Genomic DNA, 20,971 nt, shown 5'->3' with positions numbered 1-20,971 from the left:
CAGACATTTAGATTCTCCCTCTGCAGGGTTAAAGCTGTGCTTTCATCAGGGCTTGCAAAAAATTCCAGAGCATGGAGGCTCTCTGTGAACTGGGTGGAGAGGCAGGTGGAGCTGAGCTGGAAGCGAAATAAACCCCTGCCTTCTCCATGAATTTTCCTTGTGCATCAATTTTGTGCCAGGCATTGTGCTGGGCCTCATTTCTTCTTCCGACCTCATTTTGGGCGGAAGAACACACCAGCTGTCTCCACTCTCCAGAGAGGGCAAGTGCCTCCCGCAGTCTGATCTCAAGTAATACTAAAACCGCCCTATCTTGAACCCTATGGCCAGGTGCTGGGCTGGGCGTTTTGCGTGTATCATGTCACTGCATCCTCCCCACTTTATAGGTGAGTAAATTGAGGCAGGGGAGAAGCGGCCAGGACTGGGATCTAGGTCTGAATTTGCCAAAGCTAGCCCTTGAGTCACTAACATGGGGGCGGTGGGGGTTCCAGGCCCCTATTTTTAGAGAGGGGTAACTCGTTCCCCCAGGATCTTGGGAGCCCCGAATGTGGCTGTGCGACTGCCTGTGGGAGATGAAGGGGCGGGTTCGCGGGTCCACACCGGCCACTTTCCAGGGGATCGTTTAAGGGGATTCTCCCCGTGCTTTAACTTTCCTGTCTCCTACACTCCCCCGCCTCTCTCGGGCCCGATTCGGCGCGTTGCCACACACCCGGGGGAACCCCGGAGCCAGCAGTTCTCCAGGAATTAGGAATTTCGTGATGTTCCCTGCCCGGGACTCGTGGAGGGCGGGGGAGCGTTACAAGGGGCCATCGCGCAAGTGCGGCCCCGGCCTCCGCCGCACACGGCGGGCTTCACTCGGGGCCCAGGCTACCGGAGAAGGCGCGCCGACCACCGGACTGGGCGAGTGTCCCTGCCCGCCCCGTCACTCGCCTCCCGCCCGTGGGCGCTTCTCTCCGCTCCCCCGACACTTTGCAGACGCTCCCTGCCGCCGGGCATGGGCACCGTCGCCGCCTTCGGTCCCCGGGCCGGATTCCGTTCCGTTCGCGGGTGGGTGAGCGCGGGTCCCTGGCCCCTCCAACCCCGGGCATCTGCGGGCGCGGGTGGTGGCCGCGTCCTTATCCGCGGCTAGGCACATCTCCCGCTGGGCCCCTCTGCCACCATCACTCCCCTTCCTACCCGCGGTACAAAGGGCGGGGGCGGGGGGCGCATCCCCACGCGCGACATTTCCCCGTACTGCGCACGCGCCCAGCCTCACACCACGAGGGAGGGGTTGTGCTCGTTCACGCGAGTGCAGGGCGTGAGGATGCCCGTGGGTGGGGGAGGCGCCAGCGTGTTGGCTGGACCCTCACCCCACACCTAGAAGTTGGGGTACAGTCTCCCCATGCACCTGTAACTTCTTTTGGCCCCGAGGTGACCTGTGATGAGGGTCTATTACATTCAGGCCAGGATGTCCCCACTCTGTGCACCCCACCGGAACCCAGCTCCTTCTTCCCCGGGTACCTAAGTAGGAGTGCAGGAGTTTGGACCCCCAGGTGTCTTCCCTCAGTCCTGGGTTTCCCCCTCCATCAGACCCAGGAGTCTGGGTCCTCAGCATCTCCCCACTTGGTCCTGAGGAGTTGGGTTCCACCTCCCGGATGTCCCCAGGAGTCCATTTGTGTCCCTCCATCTGTGGCTGCTCTTTCTGTCCAGTGCCTCTGAGGCGCTTACGTGTCCCGGTCCACTGGAGGCCGCGCCATGAATGACCGAAACAGTCGGAGGAAGACATGTGAGGAAGCTGGGACCCTGTCCCACGGCCACTTGCCCCTTTCAGCCCTCTCCTTCCCAGGGTTGCTGTGGTTGGGGGCTGGTCTGAGGGGCGCAGGGACTTCCCTGGGCTGACCCCCGGCCTCTCCTCTCCAGTGAAGAAGGACGATGAGGCCTTTGACATCGCCATCCCCTTTGACGAGTCGCCCCACCTAGACCCACAGCTCTTTTACAGTCTGAGCCCCTCTCGGGGAAACTTTGAGGGTGAGCTGGGGGTGGGGGTAGGGTGGGGAGGAACGCAAGTCAGCTGGGGTGCAGGGCCCTTGAGGTCTGGGGTGTGACCAGGGTCCCCCACTGTCACTAGAGCCTCCGGAGGCTGCATCCCCGACGGTGGCCCTGATGAACAGTGTCAGGGCCCAGCTGCACATGGCCCTGGAGAGGAACTCGTGGCTGCAGAAACGCATCGAGGACCTGGAGGAGGAGAGGGACTTTTTGCGATGTCAGCTGGACAAGTTCATCTCCTCTGCACGCATGGATGCAGGTGAGGTGCCTGTCCCATGAGGCTGTCCCCTCCTCAACTGACTCCTGGGCCCTGGCACCCAGCTCTGGCTCTTCTTGGGGACACAGGACCCTTCTCACCCACACACTCATTCTTCAGTGGCTCAGTGAGGACCTGGCATGTTTATCTGGGACCCAGTCCAGGTTCATTCCTGCTTCTGTTGATCGGCAGGACCCTGTGTGCCATCCCTTCCGCAGAGAGGGCTTTCCTTTGTCAAATATTTAGCCATGTTTTGGAGAATCTCAACTCTACACTCCCCCTCTTGGTGTGCAGCCCCTGGATGGCTCCTTCACAAGCTCCTACATCCTTCTCTGTGAATTCCACTGAAAGCCAGGATAAGGAGCCTGCATATTTTTCAAGATTGATGTTATTGGGGACCCTTGTGCTCTGGAACCACCTCTAGCTTAGGTTGCTGGACATAGTGCTGTCTCCCCACAATGATGGGAACCTACCCAGGATGGTCAGGCCCAATGGCCTCTGGACTTTCTCAGTGGGACCCCAATACTGGACCTCCCACAGCCCACCTTTTGGGGGCCCTGCATAAAGCTTCAGCGTTCCCTCTTCTAGATGGATGCAGGCACCTGCCATTCCCAGCCTACTTGACACAGAGCCCAAAATTTCTCTCAGGGTCTCAATCCTCCACCCCAGCCAAGGCCTTTCCTGCCTCTAGGGTGTCCAGAGTCCACTCTTCTGGAGGTCCTACTGGGTCATCAGAAAACCCCTCCTCCACTGTGGGAACCCCACATAGTTATAGACTCTCCCAAAGTCCCAGGTGGGCTCCTGGTCCATTTGGCCCCTCCCCCAGACCTCTTGTTGACACCAAGTTTAGGAGTCAGCTGAGCTTCCTCACCCAAGCCCTAACCCACAATCTCTGCCCCCAAATTTCAGCTTATTGTCCTATATTCAGCTCTCTCTCATAGACACCTCATTTCCTATCCATCTGTTTCCTTGGGTTCCCCCCCCCCCCATTCCTGGGGACCTGTGTGATGTGACCTCCATCCACATCTTGCAGACACACTTCTTACTTCCTCCTCCTACCTGTTCCTGCAGTAAATGTGTGTATGTCTCTCCCGCTTCTCTCCAGAGGACCACTGCCGGGTGAAGCCTGGGCCTCGGCGGGTTGAGGGCGACAGCAGGGGTGGTGCTGGGGGCGAGGCCTCAGACCCTGAGTCGGCAGCTTCCTCGATCAGCGGAGTATCTGAAGAAGGCAGTAATGCCGACAGGAAGAGGCAGAGGCAGAAGGGAGGCCCCAGCCGGAGGCGCTTTGGGAAGCCCAAGGCCCGGGAGAGACAGCGGGGTGAGCTGGGGATGCAGGGTGCAGTGTGAGAACTCTGGGCTGAGACTTGCTGTGTCACCTCCCTTCCCCATCTGTAACAGACCATACCTGCTGGTGGGTCCCAGCATCCACGTGTGGTCCTGGTTTATACTGTACATTTTGGTCCACCCTCCCTAGACCTTCTCAAGCATCAGTAACAAGGGGAAGGGCGATGGCTTAGGTGGCTGGCAACTCAGCCCTCTGAGCTGCTCTCATGTTTGTTTTTTCCTCCTCATCCTCTGGGCCTTCCTTCAATTCCCCCCACTCCCCTGCTCCATATCCTGTCTCCATTTCTCCCATCTCCTCACCTGCTTTTCCTCCTGTTTTCCATTTTGTTCTCCTGCTCTTCCTGTATTGTGCTCCTTGGGCATATCTTCTCCGTTTCCGTTCCTTTGGTCTGTGTGGGCCCCTCACCCCATCTGTCTCTTGTCCCCACATCTGCCCTCCTGTTTCTGTCCCACTTCCTCCACATTTGAATTCCCGGTATGGATCTGTCTCCCTGTGTCTATCTCTACCCTTCCAACCCTCTCTATTTCCATTTCCTCCTCACGTCTGTTTCTCCCCGTGTCTGTCTCTCTGTACCATATCTCTATCTGCCCGCTCCCCCATGTCTGCCTTTCTATCCCCCCTCCTTGGCCCTGCAGTGAAGGACGCAGATGGTGTCCTCTGCCGCTACAAGAAGATCCTGGGCACCTTCCAGAAGCTGAAGAGCATGTCACGGGCCTTTGAGCACCACCGTGTGGACCGCAACACGGTGGCGCTGACCACACCTATTGCAGAGCTGCTCATTGTGGCCCCCGAGAAGCTGGCGGAGGTGGGCGAGTTCGACCCCTCCAAGGAGCGTCTGCTTGAGTACTCACGCCGCTGCTTCCTGGCCTTGGACGACGAGACCCTCAAGAAGGTGCAGGCCCTCAAGAAGAGCAAGCTGCTGCTTCCCATCACCTACCGTTTCAAGCGGTGATCCCGCCCCACCTGGCCTGGGACACGCCCTCCGGCTCCCACTTCCCTTCCCCTCCACCCTACCTGGCACATGGGCGAGTGTGTGCCTGAGTGGTGTGCCCTCTCTAGGGCCTGGGGGTGGACTGTGTGTTCCTGTGTGTGCCTCTCTCCTCCCCATCCTGTAGACCCCCACTCCCACCCCTGGTCCCTTCTATATAGACCTGTCCTCCTTGCCTCCCACATTCCCAGCATCCTCTCCTTCCTCTGCATTCCCAGCGTTGGGGGGTCCTCATTTAGCCAGGCTCCCAAGAGCTACTGCCCAGGTGCTGGGTTCTGCCCTTTCCGAAACACTGGCACCCTTCCTGCCCTCACTGGGCCCTTCCTCCTAGGAAAACTGCAGGATTCTATGGGGCAGGGGGCACTGTACATACCCGTTCTCCGCCCCCAGCCCCCAGGACCCTCATTCCGTGCCCCCCCCCAGGTCCACGTGAGACAGATTATTATTCAGAGAATTTAAATTAAAAAGACGATAAAATTTGGAATAAACTAGGTCCCGGCCTCTTTCTGGGAGGGGGTGGCCGTTGCCCTGGAGACAGTGAGGTTTCCAGGAAGCAGGCAGTTGGGAGGGAAACGGGTTGGGAAGACAGGGTGTAATTAGCACCCCCGGAGGCTGCGGTGGGAGGGGGAGCAGCAGCTGTGTTCCGGGAACACGGAGGGGCAGAGCTCTGGAAAAGAGGCGTGACACTACCACTGGGCTGCTGGGACTAGAGGCGCGGCGGCAGGAGGCAGTACTCAATGACCTCTAGCAGAAGCGGCCACCGCCCGCCCGCTAGGTGGCAGTAATGGGAGATTCAGTCTCCTGGAAGCGTCCGCACTTACGCCGTTGCTACAGCAACCAGGAGAGGGCGGCTTTGCTTAACGGTCCGGAATTCAGTTCTTTCCCTAAAAGGGAGTCTCACGCACGCGTGCTGGAGGCTCTGTAACCCGTCCCCACAGAGCAGTGAGAAACCGCGCCTCAGACCAACCTCTACGCAGGCGCAGAAGCCCATCTCGCGCACCTCCTCTTTCACCCTGCGCAGGCGCACAAAGCCGCGCTGCCAACCTCCGCAGCGGCCGCGCGCACCGTTCATCCCGCTGGCTCCTTTTGTCTCGCGCAACCTTCTTAGGCCTTCCACGAGATAGGCCCTTCTTTTCCTCCACTCTCCCCACCCGGAGAACCAGGTGTCCGGAGCCGGGACCCCGCCCCTTTCTCGTATCCCTTCCCTTGACCCACCTCGTCTTCGTCCTCCCTCCCTTTTCGGTTCCCGAAGCCGGAAGGAGTCGAACAGACGGAAAAAGCCGAAGCTGTCTCCGTGAGTGAAGCCTTCCCGAAGCGTTGGCGGAAGGAGCCGAAGTTGTTCCAGTGGGGAGGAGTGAGCAAACGGAATCTCCGGAAAGAGCCGAAACTTGGAATCGATTATAATCTCTGGCGGGGCACCAGGGCGAGCGCTGGAAACCTTTGGGAAGTGCCGAAAACTAGGACGGTTAGGCTTGTCAGAAGTAGCGGGTTGCTCGGACAAGGCCGGCGGATAAGAGCGGAGAGCCCCTGCAGAAGCAGCGAAAGCCTGGGACGGTTTGAGTGGTCGGAAGAAGCCGAACCTTTGGCGGGCAGGGGGTGGCTGGGCGCAGAGGAAGGCGAGAACCTACGGAAACACCCGAACGTTGAAGAGCTAATTTCTGAAGAGTTTACAACCTGGGAACCCCCCGAAACCTCTTCGGGTATTTTCGGAAGCAGCCGAAGCCACCGCAGCCGACTCTCTTCTCAACAGTTCGGAAATAGCCGACACTCTTCGGAAACAAGCTCTGGGGGAGGTGTACTTTGCAGGCGGGCGGGCGGCCCGGGCTTGATTAGGCAGGAGGCGGTGGCGCGCCGGGGGCGCCCGGAAGTAGCCGAAGCGAGCGGCGGAAGCAGCCGAAGCGGCCGGAGCGGGCGGGCGGCAAGGCGAGGCGAGAGCTGTACAGGGCCTACGCGGCCATCTCAGCATGTCGGACTTCGACGAGTTCGAGCGGCAGCTCAACGAGAATAAGCAAGGTGAGGGCACCGGGGGGCGTGGGGCGGCGGGAGGGGCGGCTCTTGGCTTCCCTCTGTATCCCCCGCCATTTTCCTCGTCGCTTCCCCCTCCTCTCTGGGCCGTGCGGGCCTCGCTCACGTGACCGCCCAGCGTGCCTCCGCGCGCGGGAGGGGGTGGCGGGCGCGGGTGCACACGCGTGCGCGTCGCGCTTCGTTCAGCGCCCCACGTGGTTCCAGGCGGAGGTGGCACGGATGGGAGGGCCTCCGAGTGTCTCCTCGCTCACTCCTATTTTTGCTAATTTGGGAAGGAGAGTGTGTATATCGGGTCCAGTGATTCCCCCCTTTTCTCCCGCTGCCTTGGCACTTCCGCTTCCGGTCGGGCCTGCGGCCCGGGTCTCCACGCCCCCTTTGTTCCAAAATGGCGGCTGTGAGCCACCACCCCCCCCCTTCGTTCACGTGCGCGCGGGCAAGGCCGTGGCCTGCCCCGGCACTTCTCCGGCGGCTCCCCTTTGCGCGGTGTCCTGCGGACTCGCCCGCCGGGTTCCCAAGCGCCCCGGCTGCTGGTCGTGAGGGACCTCAGGTCACCGCGTGTGACAAGGCTAACCTCGTGAAAGAGGGGCACTCTGTGTACTATTTTTTTCACGCTGTGCATTCTCACAGTATTCCTATTCCCACACGTACGTTTTGCGTGCACACGGGCTTTGGCAGTGGCGACGATCACAATGTGTGGAATGTTTGTTTCCAATCTCTCCAACTAGGGACAAACGCCACGTTTTATCCGATCCCAAACTTGGGGCATCTAGATTCAGCCTTATAAATCATCTCAACGTAGAGATGGGGAAACTGATGCTCTGAAAGTAAGGGAACCTGGGCCAGTTGACTACCGTAGGAAATGGTGGGGGGCAAGTACTCTTAGGTCATGCCCAGTCAAGGCACGGGGCCACGCGGGTGACGATCAGTTTAGGGACTCGAATATTTGAAGTAGTAGAGTTATTAGACGTTTAAAAATTTTGTGGTCTTCCTATTTTGGTTTGAGAGCGGAGAAATTTAGGTCAAGGGAAGGTGGAGGGTTGAGCCTTGAGATGCCTGTGTTTGAATGGCTGAATGAGGGGCGCAGGACTTGCCCTTTGAACCCAGCCTAGAGTTGGGTAAGGGGGTAGCTGGATTAGGAAATAGGATCTGGGGAAGAAACCCTGGTTTTTGAGTGCCCTCGGCTGTCTGTCTTTACACGTTGTACCATTTAACAGCACAGGGTTGGGAGTTGATCCTATCTGAATTAAAAACTGCTTTGTTGTTTAGCTGTGCTACTTCAATACCTTTATGCCTGTTTGTTTTCATCCATAGATTGTCATCATCTTTTCTCCTCACAGGATTTTTGGAATAAGGATGATAGTTAAACTTGGGTGCCTGCCACGTGCTAGGCACCTTGCTAAGCTCTTTGCATGGTTTTTCTAAGTGCATTCTTATAACAGCCCAGTGAGGCTGAAATGATTTTGTTCTTTTTGCAGAGGAGGAAACAGGCTCAAAAAGTTTAAAAACTTTCCCAGGTCTGGTCAGAGGCAGAGCTGAAATTAAATGGGGTAACATGTAAAGTGTATGGTATGTGGTTTGGCATGCATTAAGTGCCCAACAAGACGTGTTTCTTGTGAAATCATCCCCAGTGTTATAAACTAACTCACAGAAGAAATAGAGGCAGGTCTTCAGCTCAGAGATGATGTCAGAGTTGGGGAAGGTGCATTCCAAACCTCAAGTCCTCATACATCTGGGGGGTAGATGGGACCCTAGTTTAAAGAAGAGAAAACCGAGTTTTAAAAGTTTACTTGCTCTTGTGTGGCTTTATACAGTTGGTAAGTGGAAAAGCTGAAACTGACACTGAGCTCTGGCTGGCTGCAAGGCCCCATCCATCGCTGGACCACCAGGTGGAGGTGGTTGAGCCTTTCCTTGAGGCTCTTGCAGATGTGCTTGCAGCCTGAGTGCTTGGCCCTCCTGGTACTGGGAGGTCAGGCCCTCAGCCCTCGCAAGTCCCCAGGGTTAGTGGCGCTGTTCCCAAATGATGCCAACAGCATTTAGAACAATCAGAGTTCCCTTTCTGTCTTTCTGTTCTGATCTGTCTTAGGATTTGGCGGGGGGTGGGGGGGGAAGGACTCCTGCCTTAGGGGGAAGCGCTGCCCATGGGTCACCCCACCTGTGGGTCTTATGTCTCTGAGCCAGCCTCCTCCCTGCTTTAGCCACTGCCTAGTGCACCTGTGTCTCCAGGGAATTAATTTATTTCTTGGTCTGCATCCCAGCACCCAGCAGGCATAACTGCCTTCTCTTTGTAGGTTCTTTTCTGCCTGCTTGTCTGTTTCAGAGCCTTAGCAACAGGAAATTCGGCTCTTGGGGCTTGTAGCCCATCCACCTCACAAGCGTGGAGCTAGAGGCCCAGAGCTCCTGTGTGCTTACCTGCCGCTCCCTGGCCATCTCCTCCTGGTTCCAGTCTTTGATTTATTTTTTTTGTCTCAAGGAGATAACATTGCCACTAGTGGTTCTTACCTGAGTTCAGGAGTGCCTGGTGCTTAACCGAACTCACTGATGTGATAGAGCTCACATTCAGGCTTTACTACTTTCTTGCTTTTTGGCCTTTGGGCCAGTCACGTGACTGTCCAGTGCCACAGTTCCCCTGTCTCTTACATGAGCCCCCAGCAGGGTTTTCCCAAAGCAGTAGTAGGGGTTAAGTGCAAGTAAAACATTTAGCACAGGTTCCAGCTTTAGGAAGCACGCCACTCTTTGCTGCTGTGTCTTTTCCTTTCTTAGGTGTATGTTTTTTCTGAGTTGCAGTGATTCTGGAATTGAGGTGCATTTACAAAAAAAGTTCATGTTAAATTATATCAGGAAAATACAAGACAACAGTGTGGATGAAACTAAAATCCAGTCTGAGTGCTTCTCCTTATTGCCTTTTCCGTTGCCTGTCCCCAGGAGCATGGTGACGGTCATGAGTACATTAACAGGGGCCTCATGGGTAGTTGAGGAATCAGAGGTTTCTTTGAACCCAGGAAGTAAAGTAGAAGGCAGTGCTCTAGCTTTCTGTGTTGAGGGTTTAGCCTGCACCTCCTTCCCAGGCTGAGAGGTCTCTTGGGAGCACAGGGTTTTGGCTCCCTGGCAGGGCTGTGCTCCATTCCCAGGTCCTGCCCCCCAAGCAGGCGAAGGGTTGAGGGAGCCACGTGGAGGCTGGAGCAGAGTTGTGCGCCAGGTCCATCCCCTCATGCACTGTGTACTTACTTGGCTTTGAGGCAGGACGGGGTGGTCTGGGATTTAGGTCTGCGTGGCTCAGAAAGAGGGGCCTGGGGAGGGTGTCCCTACTTCCTGACTGGCGCCCTACCTGGGGCCTGATGGTGGGACTGTGTGGGTGCACCTGGTTGATGGAGGTCTTTCCTGCGGGGCCGTGGGTCCCTTCAGGAAAACATCATTGGGTCTCTTGGTTCCCCAGCCTCTAGCCCTGCCCCTCTCAGGGACGACCCTGGGGTCAGGCCCCTCAGCCCTCGAGGGGGACCAGGAGCCAGCCTCCTCTGTCTTCTCTGGCTCCCCAGCTCCTCCTGAGCGTCCTCAGGTATCTTACACCCCGGGGGCATTTCCAGGCCCTCTCCCCTCAGGTAACCAGCTCCCATCCCTTGGTCCCCCAGGGTCCCTGGACTGGCTGGTGGACCCAAGCAGCCTGCTAACTCCCCATCTCTATCAAATCCCATCCCCTTGGGGGGTGGCCTCCCTGGGGCTGGGGCATGGCTAGCAGTGTGCGGGTGGGCTGGGCTGCGGGTGGGCTGGACCACGTGTCCCCATCTCAGCCTCTTCTTTCCCCTGCCCAGAGCGAGACAAGGAAAACCGGCACCGGAAGCGCAGCCACAGCCGCTCCCGAAGCCGGGACCGGAAACGCCGTAGCCGTAGCCGTGACCGGCGGAACCGGGACCAGCGGAGTGCCTCCCGGGACAGGCGGCGAAGAAGGTACTAGGCTCAGGAAGGGCATTGAGGGTGTCCCTGCTCAGACTGTGCGCCCTTTGCGTCATTCTGCTCCTGTGTGTTGCGGGGTGGGACATGCCACTTCTCTGTCTGGAATTCAGGGTTTTGTCTTTGGGGTGTGCTGCAGTTCTGGTGGGTTGTGGGGGCGGCAAGTTCTTTATCTGGGAGGCGAGTCTGCAGACAGGCTGTTGATTCTGTCCTCTCCTTCCTAAGGAGCTCCTCCCACCCAATCCAGACGAGGGCTTGGCTCCTCTTCCTACCCTCTTTCTGTGCTTCTCTGTGGGACTGTTTCAGGGGCTGTGCTCTGCCTCCCGGGAAGGGGGGCATCTCAGAGTAGAGCAGGACCTCTGTCTCTCCACCTTCTGGCTTGGGGTGCTGGTTTTCTGCTCTCTAATGCTTCTTCCCTCTCTAGGCACTCCTCTCTGTTCTCTCTGCCCCCTTAGGTGAGGAAGGGCGGGGTAGGTGGAAGTCCTGTCTTCTCCTATCTCAGTTTCTCCAACTAGAAAGGAGTCTGTCTGGCCCTTCCGCCTGTCCTCACTTTCTTTTTTCTGGGATGAGGGCTTTGGGTTCCGGAATGGCAGGGCCGAGGGGGCCTGCTTGCTGCTCGTTCACCTCGGCCCTGCCCCTGGGGCTCAGTGCCCGTGGGGGGGCGTGGCGTGTGGGGAAGACGAGGGTCCCCAGTCACCCCTCCCCATACCTTTCCCTCCTGCCCCCAGCAAACCTTTGACCAGAGGCGCTAAAGAGGAGCACGGTGGATTGATGTGAGCTTCTCTTCCTGCCCCTCCACCCTGATGCCACCCCTTCGCCTCCTGCCCCTGCACACCTGCCCATCCCTGTCCAGCCCTGGCCCAAGCACTTGCCTTGAAACCAGTCCCTCTCCCAGGCCTGGGTGCACCCTGACCCAGACCCTCTCCCTCTGGAGACAGCGGAGCTACTGCTGGGGAGCCAGGGGAGCCTGGGGGGCTGGCAGGCCCACTGAAGGCCAGACTGAGGTGGCCCTGCCCGCTCTCCCCCCTGCCCTTCCCCAGTCGCTCCCCTCGTCATGAGAAAAAGAAGAAGGTCCGCAAATACTGGGACGTGCCGCCACCTGGCTTTGAGCACATCACCCCCATGCAGTATAAGGCCATGCAAGGTAGGCTCCACCCTGGTGTGTGTGCAGACCCCCATCTGGGGGGTGAGGTTTGCGCCCTGGGCTCTGTGGCCTCTGCCCTTTTGAAGCCCCCGTGGTGGAGTCGGGAGCGAGGGCTCCCCAGGAGACCCGGCTTCTCAGAGGCAGTAGGACCATTGGGGGCTGCTGCCTTTGTCCTGTGGCCGAAAACTGGAGACCTTGCGTGTGGAGGGCGGCCCGGGAGCACCGGTCCATGGTTGCCTTGATGCCAGCTAATGCCTTGTGCCCCTTTTGAAGCTGCGGGTCAGATTCCAGCCACTGCCCTCCTCCCCACCATGACCCCGGATGGTCTGGCTGTGACCCCGACGCCAGTGCCTGTGGTCGGGAGCCAGATGACCAGGCAGGCCCGGCGCCTCTACGTGGGCAACATCCCCTTTGGCATCACTGAGGTACTGCCTTCCCCGCCCTCCCTTACCCTTCCCTTACCCCTTCCCCTGCTCCTTACCTTCCCTCCATCCCTTCCCAACCTGCACGGGTCAGACTCTGCTCCTGCAAGACCCCCCGGCCCCCTCCCAGACGGACGATGGAGTTGAGCCAGCCAGGGGCCGGGCTGGGGGTGGCCCTCCCTCCCTCCTCTCTCCTCTCCCGTCTCCTCTCCCCTAGCCTCCTCCCGCAACCCAGGGATCATGCACACACATAACTTACCTACGAATCTGAATCGTGTGGAGACAGACAGGGAGACTCGGACACACACACACACGCACACGCACACACAGACGCACGCCCTCATTTTCTGACACGCCTCTGTTCTCTGCCCTGTCCCCATCCTCTCCCACAGCCCTCCCGTGGTCGCTGTTCTTTTATTTTTGATGGCCCTGACCTCCCCACCTTCCCCATGCTCCTCTCCCTTCCCTCTCCCCACCCCTTCCCGTGGCACCCCTGAGAAGCCCGAGATCAAAGAGTTGTTTCCATTTCTCTTTAAAGTGAAATATTGTGGGGCTGAGATCCCTCGTAGCAACAAAAAGTTTGCTACCATCGGCGAAGGCAAGTAAGGTCCATTCTGACTTTCTCAACCTGCACTTTGCTACATTTGATGAACCAGCCCCCGGACTCCAGGGCCAGATCCCTCCACATCACTCTTCTCTCCTCCCCTCCCTCCACCCTCCTCCCCTGCCCCTGCGCTCCGCTCCCCTTCCATTTCTCTCCTCTTTGTTTCTTTCTCTCTTGACTCTGGGTCCCTGTGTCCTGCCTACTGCTTTTCTACTTTCCTACCATGTTCCTCTTTGTTGCCACTGGATGTTTCTTTTCCTACGTGTCCTGTCTCCTTGTTTTCTCTGTTTCGTGTTTTTCTTCCTTTCCCTGTGGCGGTGCCCCCCCCCATCTTTTCTCAACCCCCCCCATTGGACCCCTGGGGCTCTCCCCACACCTGTCCCGCCCCCTTGTCTCTGCTGCTGCCTCCTCCCTGTTCTCTCATTTCCCTCTTTTTATTCCTATGATTGACCTCTACGCCCCCACCCATATTCCACTGTTCCTTCACCCACCTCCGCCCTCCCCATTCCTCTCCCCTTCCCCCCAAACCCTCCGTGTCTCCCTCTCTCACCCTTCCCTCCTCTCTCCACCTCCCTCCCCGCCCCTCCCTGTCTCCTTTGCCCTCTGCAGGAGGCCATGATGGACTTCTTCAATGCCCAGATGCGCCTAGGGGGGCTGACCCAGGCGCCCGGCAACCCTGTCTTGGCAGTGCAGATCAACCAGGACAAGAATTTTGCCTTCTTGGAGGTGAGTGGGCATGGGCTGCTCTTTGGCGGTCTATCCTCTGCCGTCCCAGGCCCCTGGGGGCTGGGCTGGACTGGTTAAAGCACTGCTGCCCCTCACCAATCCATTCTCTTTCCTTCAGTTCCGCTCAGTGGACGAGACCACCCAGGCCATGGCCTTCGATGGCATCATCTTCCAGGGCCAGTCGCTGAAGATCCGCAGGCCCCACGACTACCAGCCTCTTCCTGGCATGTCGGAGAATCCCTCCGTCTATGTGCCTGGTGAGTGGGGTCTTGTCCCACTCTAACCTTCAGCCCAGCTGGAGCTGCTCAGCAGCAGCATGGCTGCTGTGGGATAGACATGTTTCCTCATCTGATCCCCCAAACCTTTGGGAGCTGGTTATCTCCCCTCTTGGTAGAGGTGGTGCCCGAGGCCGGAGAGGGTGAACTGTGGTCTGCTTGAGGACGCACAGCTTGTGAGTGGTAGAGCCAGGACCAGAGCACAGGCGGTGGGGGAAGTGAGGGCCTCGGGGGTCATTGTGAGTGTGTGTGTGTACAGGTTAGCAGTCAGTGTGCTGCCCAGCAAAAGCTTGCTGCCTGGTGCTCAGAGAAGCCAGTGCTATGACATAGGCTACTGAGAAAAGCAAAGGCTTTATTGAGACAGGGAGGCAAGGCTCAAATCTGTCCCCAGCCGAGGGTTTGGGGCAAGATTGAAGAGCTCGGAAGGACAGGCAGGGATCGGTTGGAGGGCTTCATTCAGCACCAGGGCTTCTTGGACAGTGGACCCTTTCTCTGGCCGGGTGATCCAGTCCCATTAAGTCCCAGCTTTTTGGTCCCTGATGTCACTGAAGGTCAGAGTTCTCTCCTGTGCGTGCTTTGGTGTGTGACTTACATGACAACGCTTTTGTCCTGTTGTTCCTGAAGAACCACTCAGTATCTTGTGAGAAATAGGAGAAGGCCAGTTTGAGCTGGTTCTCAGTTGCAAGTGAAGCTCCCGGTGTGGAGACTGACACCTGGGTGTCCCTTATTTCTTGTCTCTGTTCCTGTGGACTCCTGTGTACTGGGCCCTGCCCCGTAGTGTGTTCAATGTCATTCTGGGTGGTAGGTCAAGGCAGACCTGGGGTCCTTACACTTCTGTTTATAAAGGGCCAGATAGCAGATATTTTGGGCTTTGCAGGCCATATGGTCCCTGTGGAAACTATTCTGTGGTTGTAGTGTGAAAGCAGCCGCAGACGACACCTTAGCTGGCGTGGCTGTGTCCCATTTCTCTGAACATTAAGGACTGACATTTGGGTTTCATACAGCGTTTACGTGTCATGAAGTTACCTTTCAGAGGGCTTGTATAATAGGTTGTTCAGAAACCGGCAGCAGGCTGGTTGACAGTGGAGTATGTTAGGACTCAGGCCTGGGTGTGACTCGGTGAGGGTACAGAGAGCACTGTGGGCTTGGGAGAGCCAGAGCCAGAGCCAGTGCTGCTGTGGCTGAGCTGGGCCCAGATCTCAGGCCCTGGAGTTGTGCAAAAGTGGGGTGAGCACTGGTGTGCTCTGGGTATGGGGATTGGAGAACGTGAGATTCTGCCGGCTGAGGCTTTGCACTGAAGGCTGAGTCAGCTCTTCACTTTACAAAGCGATAGGGACCTGGAAACCTAGAGAGGGCAGCAGCTTGGGACCTGGACCTGGGTGACTGGCTTGTCTCCTGAGCTCTCCACCATAGCAGTTTGGGTAAATTCAGTGCATCTCTAAATTTTTAAAAAACTGACGTGTGATGAACACTGACGTTCTCTTAAGTGTACAGCCTGATGAGTTTTGCCGTGTGCACACATCAGTGGGACTGGCTCCCATGTCAAGTTACAGAGCATCCCTTTCTGCCTCTTTCCAGTAAATCCAGTGTGTTTTAACTCCTTTTTAATTATGTGAGGAGTCCTGTCGGCCCCCCCCCCTCTCTGGATGATGCTACTGTGTCAATCACTGTCCGAGGTGTGCTCTGTGGTTCACCTGTTGAATTTTGTGACAGTCCTGTAGTACGAGGGTTGGTGAGTAACCCTGCCTGTTTTTTAAATAAAGACAGACTGGCACACAGCCATACTGTGATCATTGTTTAGGCTTCTCTTGTGCTGCAGTAGCCAAGCTGAGTGGTGACAGACCCCATGGCTCACAGAGTGAAAACATTTCCTACCTGACCCTTACTGCGGTGGATGTGTGGTCCCATCTCAGGAGGAGAGCGAGGCTTGGATGACTACTCACATGCTCAAGGCTGTGGCCGGTGGAGCCTTGGTGGCGGGACTGCCTGCACTGCCTCTCATCTGTCCTCTTTTGTCCTGTACAGACGCATACGTCGCAGATAATGGGGACAGTTGCTTTAGATCATCTTCCCTTAGTTGCAGGCCATTTTTTAGAGGTGGACATTACTGTGACTAAGCACCAGAAAGGTCATTCATTGGCCTCCTCTTTTTGGGGGAGGTCTAGGCGTCCATGCTGTGGGTGCCTTCTGTCCCGGGGGTTGGCAGAAAGTGTGATTCTGTTTGTAATTCGAGCATCCTCTGCTCCTATTTTCTCTGTAATAATTTGCAGAGGAAAAAAATGCTCATATTTTGATTGTCCTTTCTTAATAAAAAGAAATTAGTGTTGTGACGGAAGGGGAAAAGCATTTGATAAAATTCAGCAGGCGCTTTTGGTTGGAAAAGAATTCAGGAACCTGGAAGGCAGCTTCCTCATTTTGACAAAAGGGTACAGACCTGAAACTGAACACACAGCATGCCCAGTGCTGGTGTGGGTCCTGTGTGCAGTCTGTCTTGAAGACAAGGTGGAGACCTGGCAAGGGAGAGCTGCAGCTATCTTTGGAGGTAGGAAGGCACAATAATCTGAGTTTGTGAGTTCAGCTTGGCCCTGAGCACCTCCCAGTGCCAGGCTCACCCCTCATTCCAGGAAGAGTCGGTTCTACCTCATGGGTGCCTGCTTGTGGGCTTTAACCCTCTGCTCCTTCGGCAGAATTTTGCCATGTTGTGCCTGGTGGTGAGTGCTGGGGGCACTGTAGTGCATGAGGTGGTCATGGCCCTGCCAAGGAGGAGGTGACACTGTGGGCACAAGAAAGATGGTTTCGTTGTTGGGGGTCCAGGGTGGCCTTCAGAGGGGAGGTGGGAGAGAACAGATGTGTGAAGCAGGGAGAAAGCCCACAGCCTGCATGTTTGGGGACCTGTCCATTATGTCAAAAATTGTGTCAGCTGGTCAGAGGCTTGGTTTGGGGCACTGAGACAAACCTGAGTTCCCAGTTGGCATTGCTCATTCCTGGCCATGGGATCTTGAAAGGTCATTCTCCCTGCTTCAGAACGGAGTGTCCCCAAAGGGTCTGCAGTGACTGTAGCACTGACTGTTCTCCCCAGAGCTGGTCCCCTGAGCCCACCATTAGGTCTGGTGTGATGTACACACGTTGCATGACTTGTTCTCATCTATGAGTCCTTTGGTAGGTGCCATGTTCTCCCCACGTGAGGTGCAGGGAGCCTTGCTTGGTACTGTGCCCCAGACCTGGATTTAGAGGACCTGACTGGGGCCCTCAGCCCCGTCGCTTCCCTGAAATGCATGGCACCGCGAGCACAGCTCGTGTTCACCCAGCTCTTCACTCACCTACCTGGTGGCATAACCTCTGTCCGTGTCCTCGTCTGCTGTCAGGCAGGTGACAGCACCCCCCCCCCCAAAAAAAAAGCCCTTACCTTAGTTCTCTGTGGAATTGAATTGAGTGGGTTCTGGAGGCCCTTTTTTCCTGCCTCCCTGTGCCTTAGTTTATCCTTATGGTACTGTGGGTGGGTCTTTAGATAGCCTTGAGGTAACAGATTGACTGAGTTTTACCTGGCTGCTTAGTCCCAGGAACTACCTGGTCAGAGGGCCCTGCTCCCAGGATTCTTGTTCCCCTCTGTGTTGGGCAAGCAGGTCTTGTGGTCTGAGAGGCCTGCAGGGTGACATGAGCATAGATAGGTTGGAGGGGCTGCATGGATGGTGGTGGGAGAGGGAGCACCCTCTGGGGTGTGGTGGCTCCAGGCCTGAGGCTCCTCCTTAAACCCTGTCTCACCACCTCCCCAAGGTCTGGGGGGAGTGGGGTAGGTGTGGGGCTGGCGCTTGGGACTCCTAGAAATGGAATGACAGATTTGCGAAGAAGCCTGTGGGACGTGGAGCTGAGACACCTGACAGGCACACATCTGAGTCCAGAGTTGAGTGCAGAGAGCAGGATTCGGGTTGGTTGCTAAACCCACTCGCCTTATGAGACCTTGCTGTGTTAGCTTCTGTTGGACGCCGGGCACTTCCCAGCCCTCGGACATAGTAGAGTCCTCTGAAATCACATATGCCTGAGGCCAGAGAGTGACGTGCCTGTGTGGCTGTGCTGAGTGCAGGGAGGGCAATTCTGAGAGCCTTACTTGCCGGGAGACCTGATTGAGCAAGGGTGACCAGGGAAGGGGCTCTTGAGTTTGAGGCCTGAAGTTGAAGAAGAGGTTGTGTGTCCTCGAGACCCCTCAGGTTTAGGTATGAGTTCGGTGTTTGTGGCCCCACAGGGTGTGACTGTTGCTGCTATGCCACACTGGTGTCTGTCATACCGTGTTATTTGGAACCTCAGAGGCTGGGCAGGTTTGGGAGACAGTTTTCTCTGTCAGCCGTCACCGGGCCGGGAGGAAGGCGGGCCTCTCGCTGTAGACTCCTCTAGGGCTCCGGTGACGGCCTTTTGCTGGGCATCGAAGTTCTTTCCTCTCTTCTCTCAGGAGTTGTGTCTACCGTGGTCCCAGACTCTGCCCACAAGCTTTTCATCGGGGGCTTACCCAACTATTTGAATGATGACCAGGTAGGCCTTCCACGCCCCCTCTGACATCCACCCCACACATTTACTGAAACAAACCCTGACAGTGTGGCCACTACCCCTACAGGTGAAAGAGCTGCTGACATCATTCGGGCCTCTCAAGGCCTTCAACCTGGTCAAGGACAGCGCCACCGGGCTCTCCAAGGGCTACGCCTTCTGTGAGTACGTGGACATCAACGTCACAGATCAGGTGAGCCCTGGGCCCAAGGTGAGGCCATGTCCACCCTTGCCCCACCTTGCTCTGTGTGTGTGGGTGGGAGGTGGCCAGCCGGTGGCGGGGCCCGCCTGGGACTTTTCTAGTTTTCATCCCTTTGGCTTCCCCTCTTCCCCCACCAATGCCCAGCTCTCTGGGGTATTGGGGCTTGAGGGGAGGTGTTGGGCTCCTGGCCCCTGACTCGCACCTCTCCCCTGCGCCCCCCACCCCTCATCGTCCTCCAAACGCAGGCTATCGCAGGGCTGAATGGGATGCAGCTGGGGGACAAGAAACTGCTGGTCCAGAGGGCAAGTGTGGGAGCCAAGAATGCCACGCTGGTGAGCCCCCCGGCACGTCATCTTCCATTGGCTAGGGGGGCTAGGGGGTGGGAAGGGGTGGGGTAGGTCGGGTTCTGCTCAGCTCTGCCCTGGGCTTTCCTGGGCCTCAAGGGCAGGGCACGGTCTTCTTGGGATGGCATCTGAGGGAGGGTGGCCCTGTAACGCCCCTGCCTGCTCACTCCACAGAGCACCATAAACCAGACGCCTGTGACCCTACAAGTGCCGGGCCTGATGAGCTCCCAGGTGCAGATGGGTGGCCACCCGACTGAGGTCTTGTGCCTCATGAACATGGTCCTGCCCGAGGAGCTGCTGGACGACGAGGAGTATGAAGAGATTGTGGAGGATGTGCGTGATGAGTGCAGCAAGTATGGGCTGGTCAAGTCCATCGAGATTCCCCGGCCTGTGGATGGTGTTGAGGTGCCCGGCTGTGGAAAGGTGCGTGTGTGCGCTTGTCAAGAGTGAGAGGTGGCATTGAGCAGGCCCGAGTGTTGCCCATTTACTAGGGTTTTGGGCAGGCGGTGCTCAGTGTTTGGGGACAGTGAGGAGTGGGGCGGAGAGCAGTGGGTGACGAGGGTGGCAGCTGGGGCTCAGTGTGGATCTGTTAGCTTTAGACCCTGGTGGTGGATTTGGGGATGTGGGAGGTGAGGGAGGAGTCAAGTGTGATGCTCAGCCTTCTGGCTCTGGTGACTGGGCGGGACTGCAGTTGAGAAGCAAGGTGGGGTGTGCAGGTTTGGGGGAGGGACATGACAGTGTTGTGGGGCTGGCTGGCTTTGAAGTCCTGAGACACTGCAGCAGAGATGTGTAGGAAGCAGTGAGCTGGACAGGGCTGCAGTCCCAGCGTGAGGTCCAGTAGGAACCTGGGCAGCACTGACTGACATTGATCCCAGTTTGGGTGTTGCTAGATGAGCTTGCCAGGGAACAGGAGAGCATCATGGGGGGCATCATGTCCTCTCGCCTGTTCTCCTGCCCTCTTCACTGGTGCAGTAGCCATCCTTGTTGGGTGTCAATTTCCTTCAGTGCTGTCATCAGCACTAGAATGGAGCCTAGAACCTGGCCCATGTTGAGGCTGAGTAAATACCATACTTGGAGGAACCAATGGAAAGATCCTGCCTGGTCTGTGGGATCAGCCTACCTGTTTTAGTTTTAAACTGTAATTCTCATTGTTTCCAGACAAAAAGAGAAACTCCTAGTGATAATACATTATTTAAGTTGTATCACAGCACATATAACAGTATTAACAAAATTATCCTCAGTACTACTCAGTCTATGATCAGACTACTCAGTCTTTAAAATGTCTTAAAACATTTTACTGTTTTAAAAATGTCATTTATAAGTTGCTTTGTTTAAGGATCCAAACAAGGAACCATGCAATTTGGTTTCAGGCTTTATAATTTATCAGTTCTGTATCACCTCCCCCACTCCCTTATTTTTTTTTTGGCAAGTCATTTTGTTGAAATAATAGGAGCGTTTGTCTTACAGGATTCCCCATGTTCTGAATTAGGCTCATTATCTGCCCCTCCCTCCACTTAACTGTGAACTGGTGGTTCAAGCAAGATAGACTCTTGAGTAGATCAAGGTTCAGGTTTTTTTTTTTTTCCCCTTTTGCATCAGCCTGGGTTTGAATCCTAATTTTTGAGCTTCCCTTACTTCATCTGTTGTCTGGGGAGAACATGGCCCTTGTGGTGGCTTGGGGCCCACCTGGTGTAGGAGATAACACAAGTGACCTCTCCCCACAGGGAGCTTGCCCATCCACTGTGGCGTTCGAGCCCAGCTTGTTTCTACTCTTTCTCCATGCCTGTGTGCGGTTCTGCTCTGTGCTTTCCTGGTTTTTGATCTGGGGTTTTGGAGGACGTTTGGGTAAATGTCCCCAAACCTCTTTCCTTCTCTTGAACTCCCAGGATTTCCGGGCTTGGGTAGATGCTGCTGGTTGCTGAGTGAGCTAGCTCCTCCTTGGGGGTGGCAAAGCCATCTGGCCTTCACAACCTGCCTCTTGTTCCACAGATCTTCGTGGAGTTCACCTCTGTTTTTGACTGCCAGAAAGCCATGCAGGGGCTCACGGGTCGCAAGTTCGCCAACAGAGTGGTCGTCACAAAATACTGTGACCCCGACTCTTACCACCGCAGGGACTTCTGGTAGAGGCGGTGGGGGA

The 20,971-nt window shown here is 56.6% G+C and overlaps 2 protein-coding genes across 8 annotated transcripts; both read left to right on the top strand.

Annotated features, from left to right (window-relative positions):
- The first annotated feature begins 950 nt into the window (after positions 1-950).
- Positions 951-5,099, top strand: CCDC106 (coiled-coil domain containing 106). Of its 2 annotated transcripts, none has more exons than XM_019627880.1 (6): positions 951-1,044; positions 1,687-1,762; positions 1,897-2,004; positions 2,105-2,281; positions 3,384-3,596; positions 4,259-5,099. In XM_019627880.1, exons 2-6 carry the CDS (start codon positions 1,732-1,734, stop codon positions 4,573-4,575), a joined length of 846 nt encoding a protein of 281 aa, XP_019483425.1. In that variant the 5' UTR covers positions 951-1,044; positions 1,687-1,731; the 3' UTR covers positions 4,576-5,099. The 2 variants fall into 2 exon arrangements, with proteins under 2 accessions (XP_019483425.1, XP_019483426.1); XM_019627881.1 differs by having other exon boundaries at positions 952-1,048.
- Positions 5,100-6,420: 1,321 nt separating this feature from the next.
- U2AF2 (U2 small nuclear RNA auxiliary factor 2) lies at positions 6,421-20,971 on the top strand. Of its 6 annotated transcripts, none has more exons than XM_019627878.1 (12): positions 6,421-6,624; positions 10,443-10,578; positions 11,310-11,354; positions 11,622-11,725; positions 11,999-12,150; positions 13,361-13,477; positions 13,596-13,734; positions 18,197-18,276; positions 18,359-18,481; positions 18,736-18,834; positions 19,009-19,257; positions 20,824-20,971. In XM_019627878.1, the coding sequence occupies exons 1-12, from the start codon at positions 6,576-6,578 to the stop codon at positions 20,956-20,958; spliced, it is 1,428 nt and encodes a 475-aa protein (XP_019483423.1). In that variant the 5' UTR covers positions 6,421-6,575; the 3' UTR covers positions 20,959-20,971. The 6 variants fall into 6 exon arrangements, with proteins under 6 accessions (XP_019483423.1, XP_019483424.1, XP_019483421.1 ...); XM_019627879.1 differs by having other exon boundaries at positions 18,736-18,822; positions 20,824-20,965; XM_019627876.1 differs by having other exon boundaries at positions 18,359-18,499; positions 20,824-20,965.

The sequence above is a fragment of the Hipposideros armiger genome, unplaced genomic scaffold, assembly GCF_001890085.2.
Source record: "Hipposideros armiger isolate ML-2016 unplaced genomic scaffold, ASM189008v1 scaffold_742, whole genome shotgun sequence".
Taxonomy (NCBI): domain Eukaryota; kingdom Metazoa; phylum Chordata; class Mammalia; order Chiroptera; family Hipposideridae; genus Hipposideros; species Hipposideros armiger.
This window is presented reverse-complemented; position numbering and strand designations above follow the sequence as displayed.

Bases quoted from the DNA above. Each gene is read 5' to 3' on its own strand.
- CCDC106 (XM_019627880.1), top strand. From the start codon at position 1,732: ATGAATGACCGAAACAGTCGGAGGAAGACAT. The intron at 2,005-2,104 runs GTGAGCTGGGGG...CACTGTCACTAG, and splicing joins CTCTCGGGGAAACTTTGAGG to AGCCTCCGGAGGCTGCATCC. The intron at 2,282-3,383 runs GTGAGGTGCCTG...GCTTCTCTCCAG, and splicing joins CTCTGCACGCATGGATGCAG to AGGACCACTGCCGGGTGAAG.
- U2AF2 (XM_019627873.1), top strand. From the start codon at position 6,576: ATGTCGGACTTCGACGAGTTCGAGCGGCAGCTCAACGAGAATAAGCAA. The intron at 11,355-11,621 runs GTGAGCTTCTCT...GCCCTTCCCCAG, and splicing joins GAGGAGCACGGTGGATTGAT to TCGCTCCCCTCGTCATGAGA. The intron at 18,277-18,358 runs GTAGGCCTTCCA...CTACCCCTACAG, and splicing joins ACTATTTGAATGATGACCAG to GTGAAAGAGCTGCTGACATC.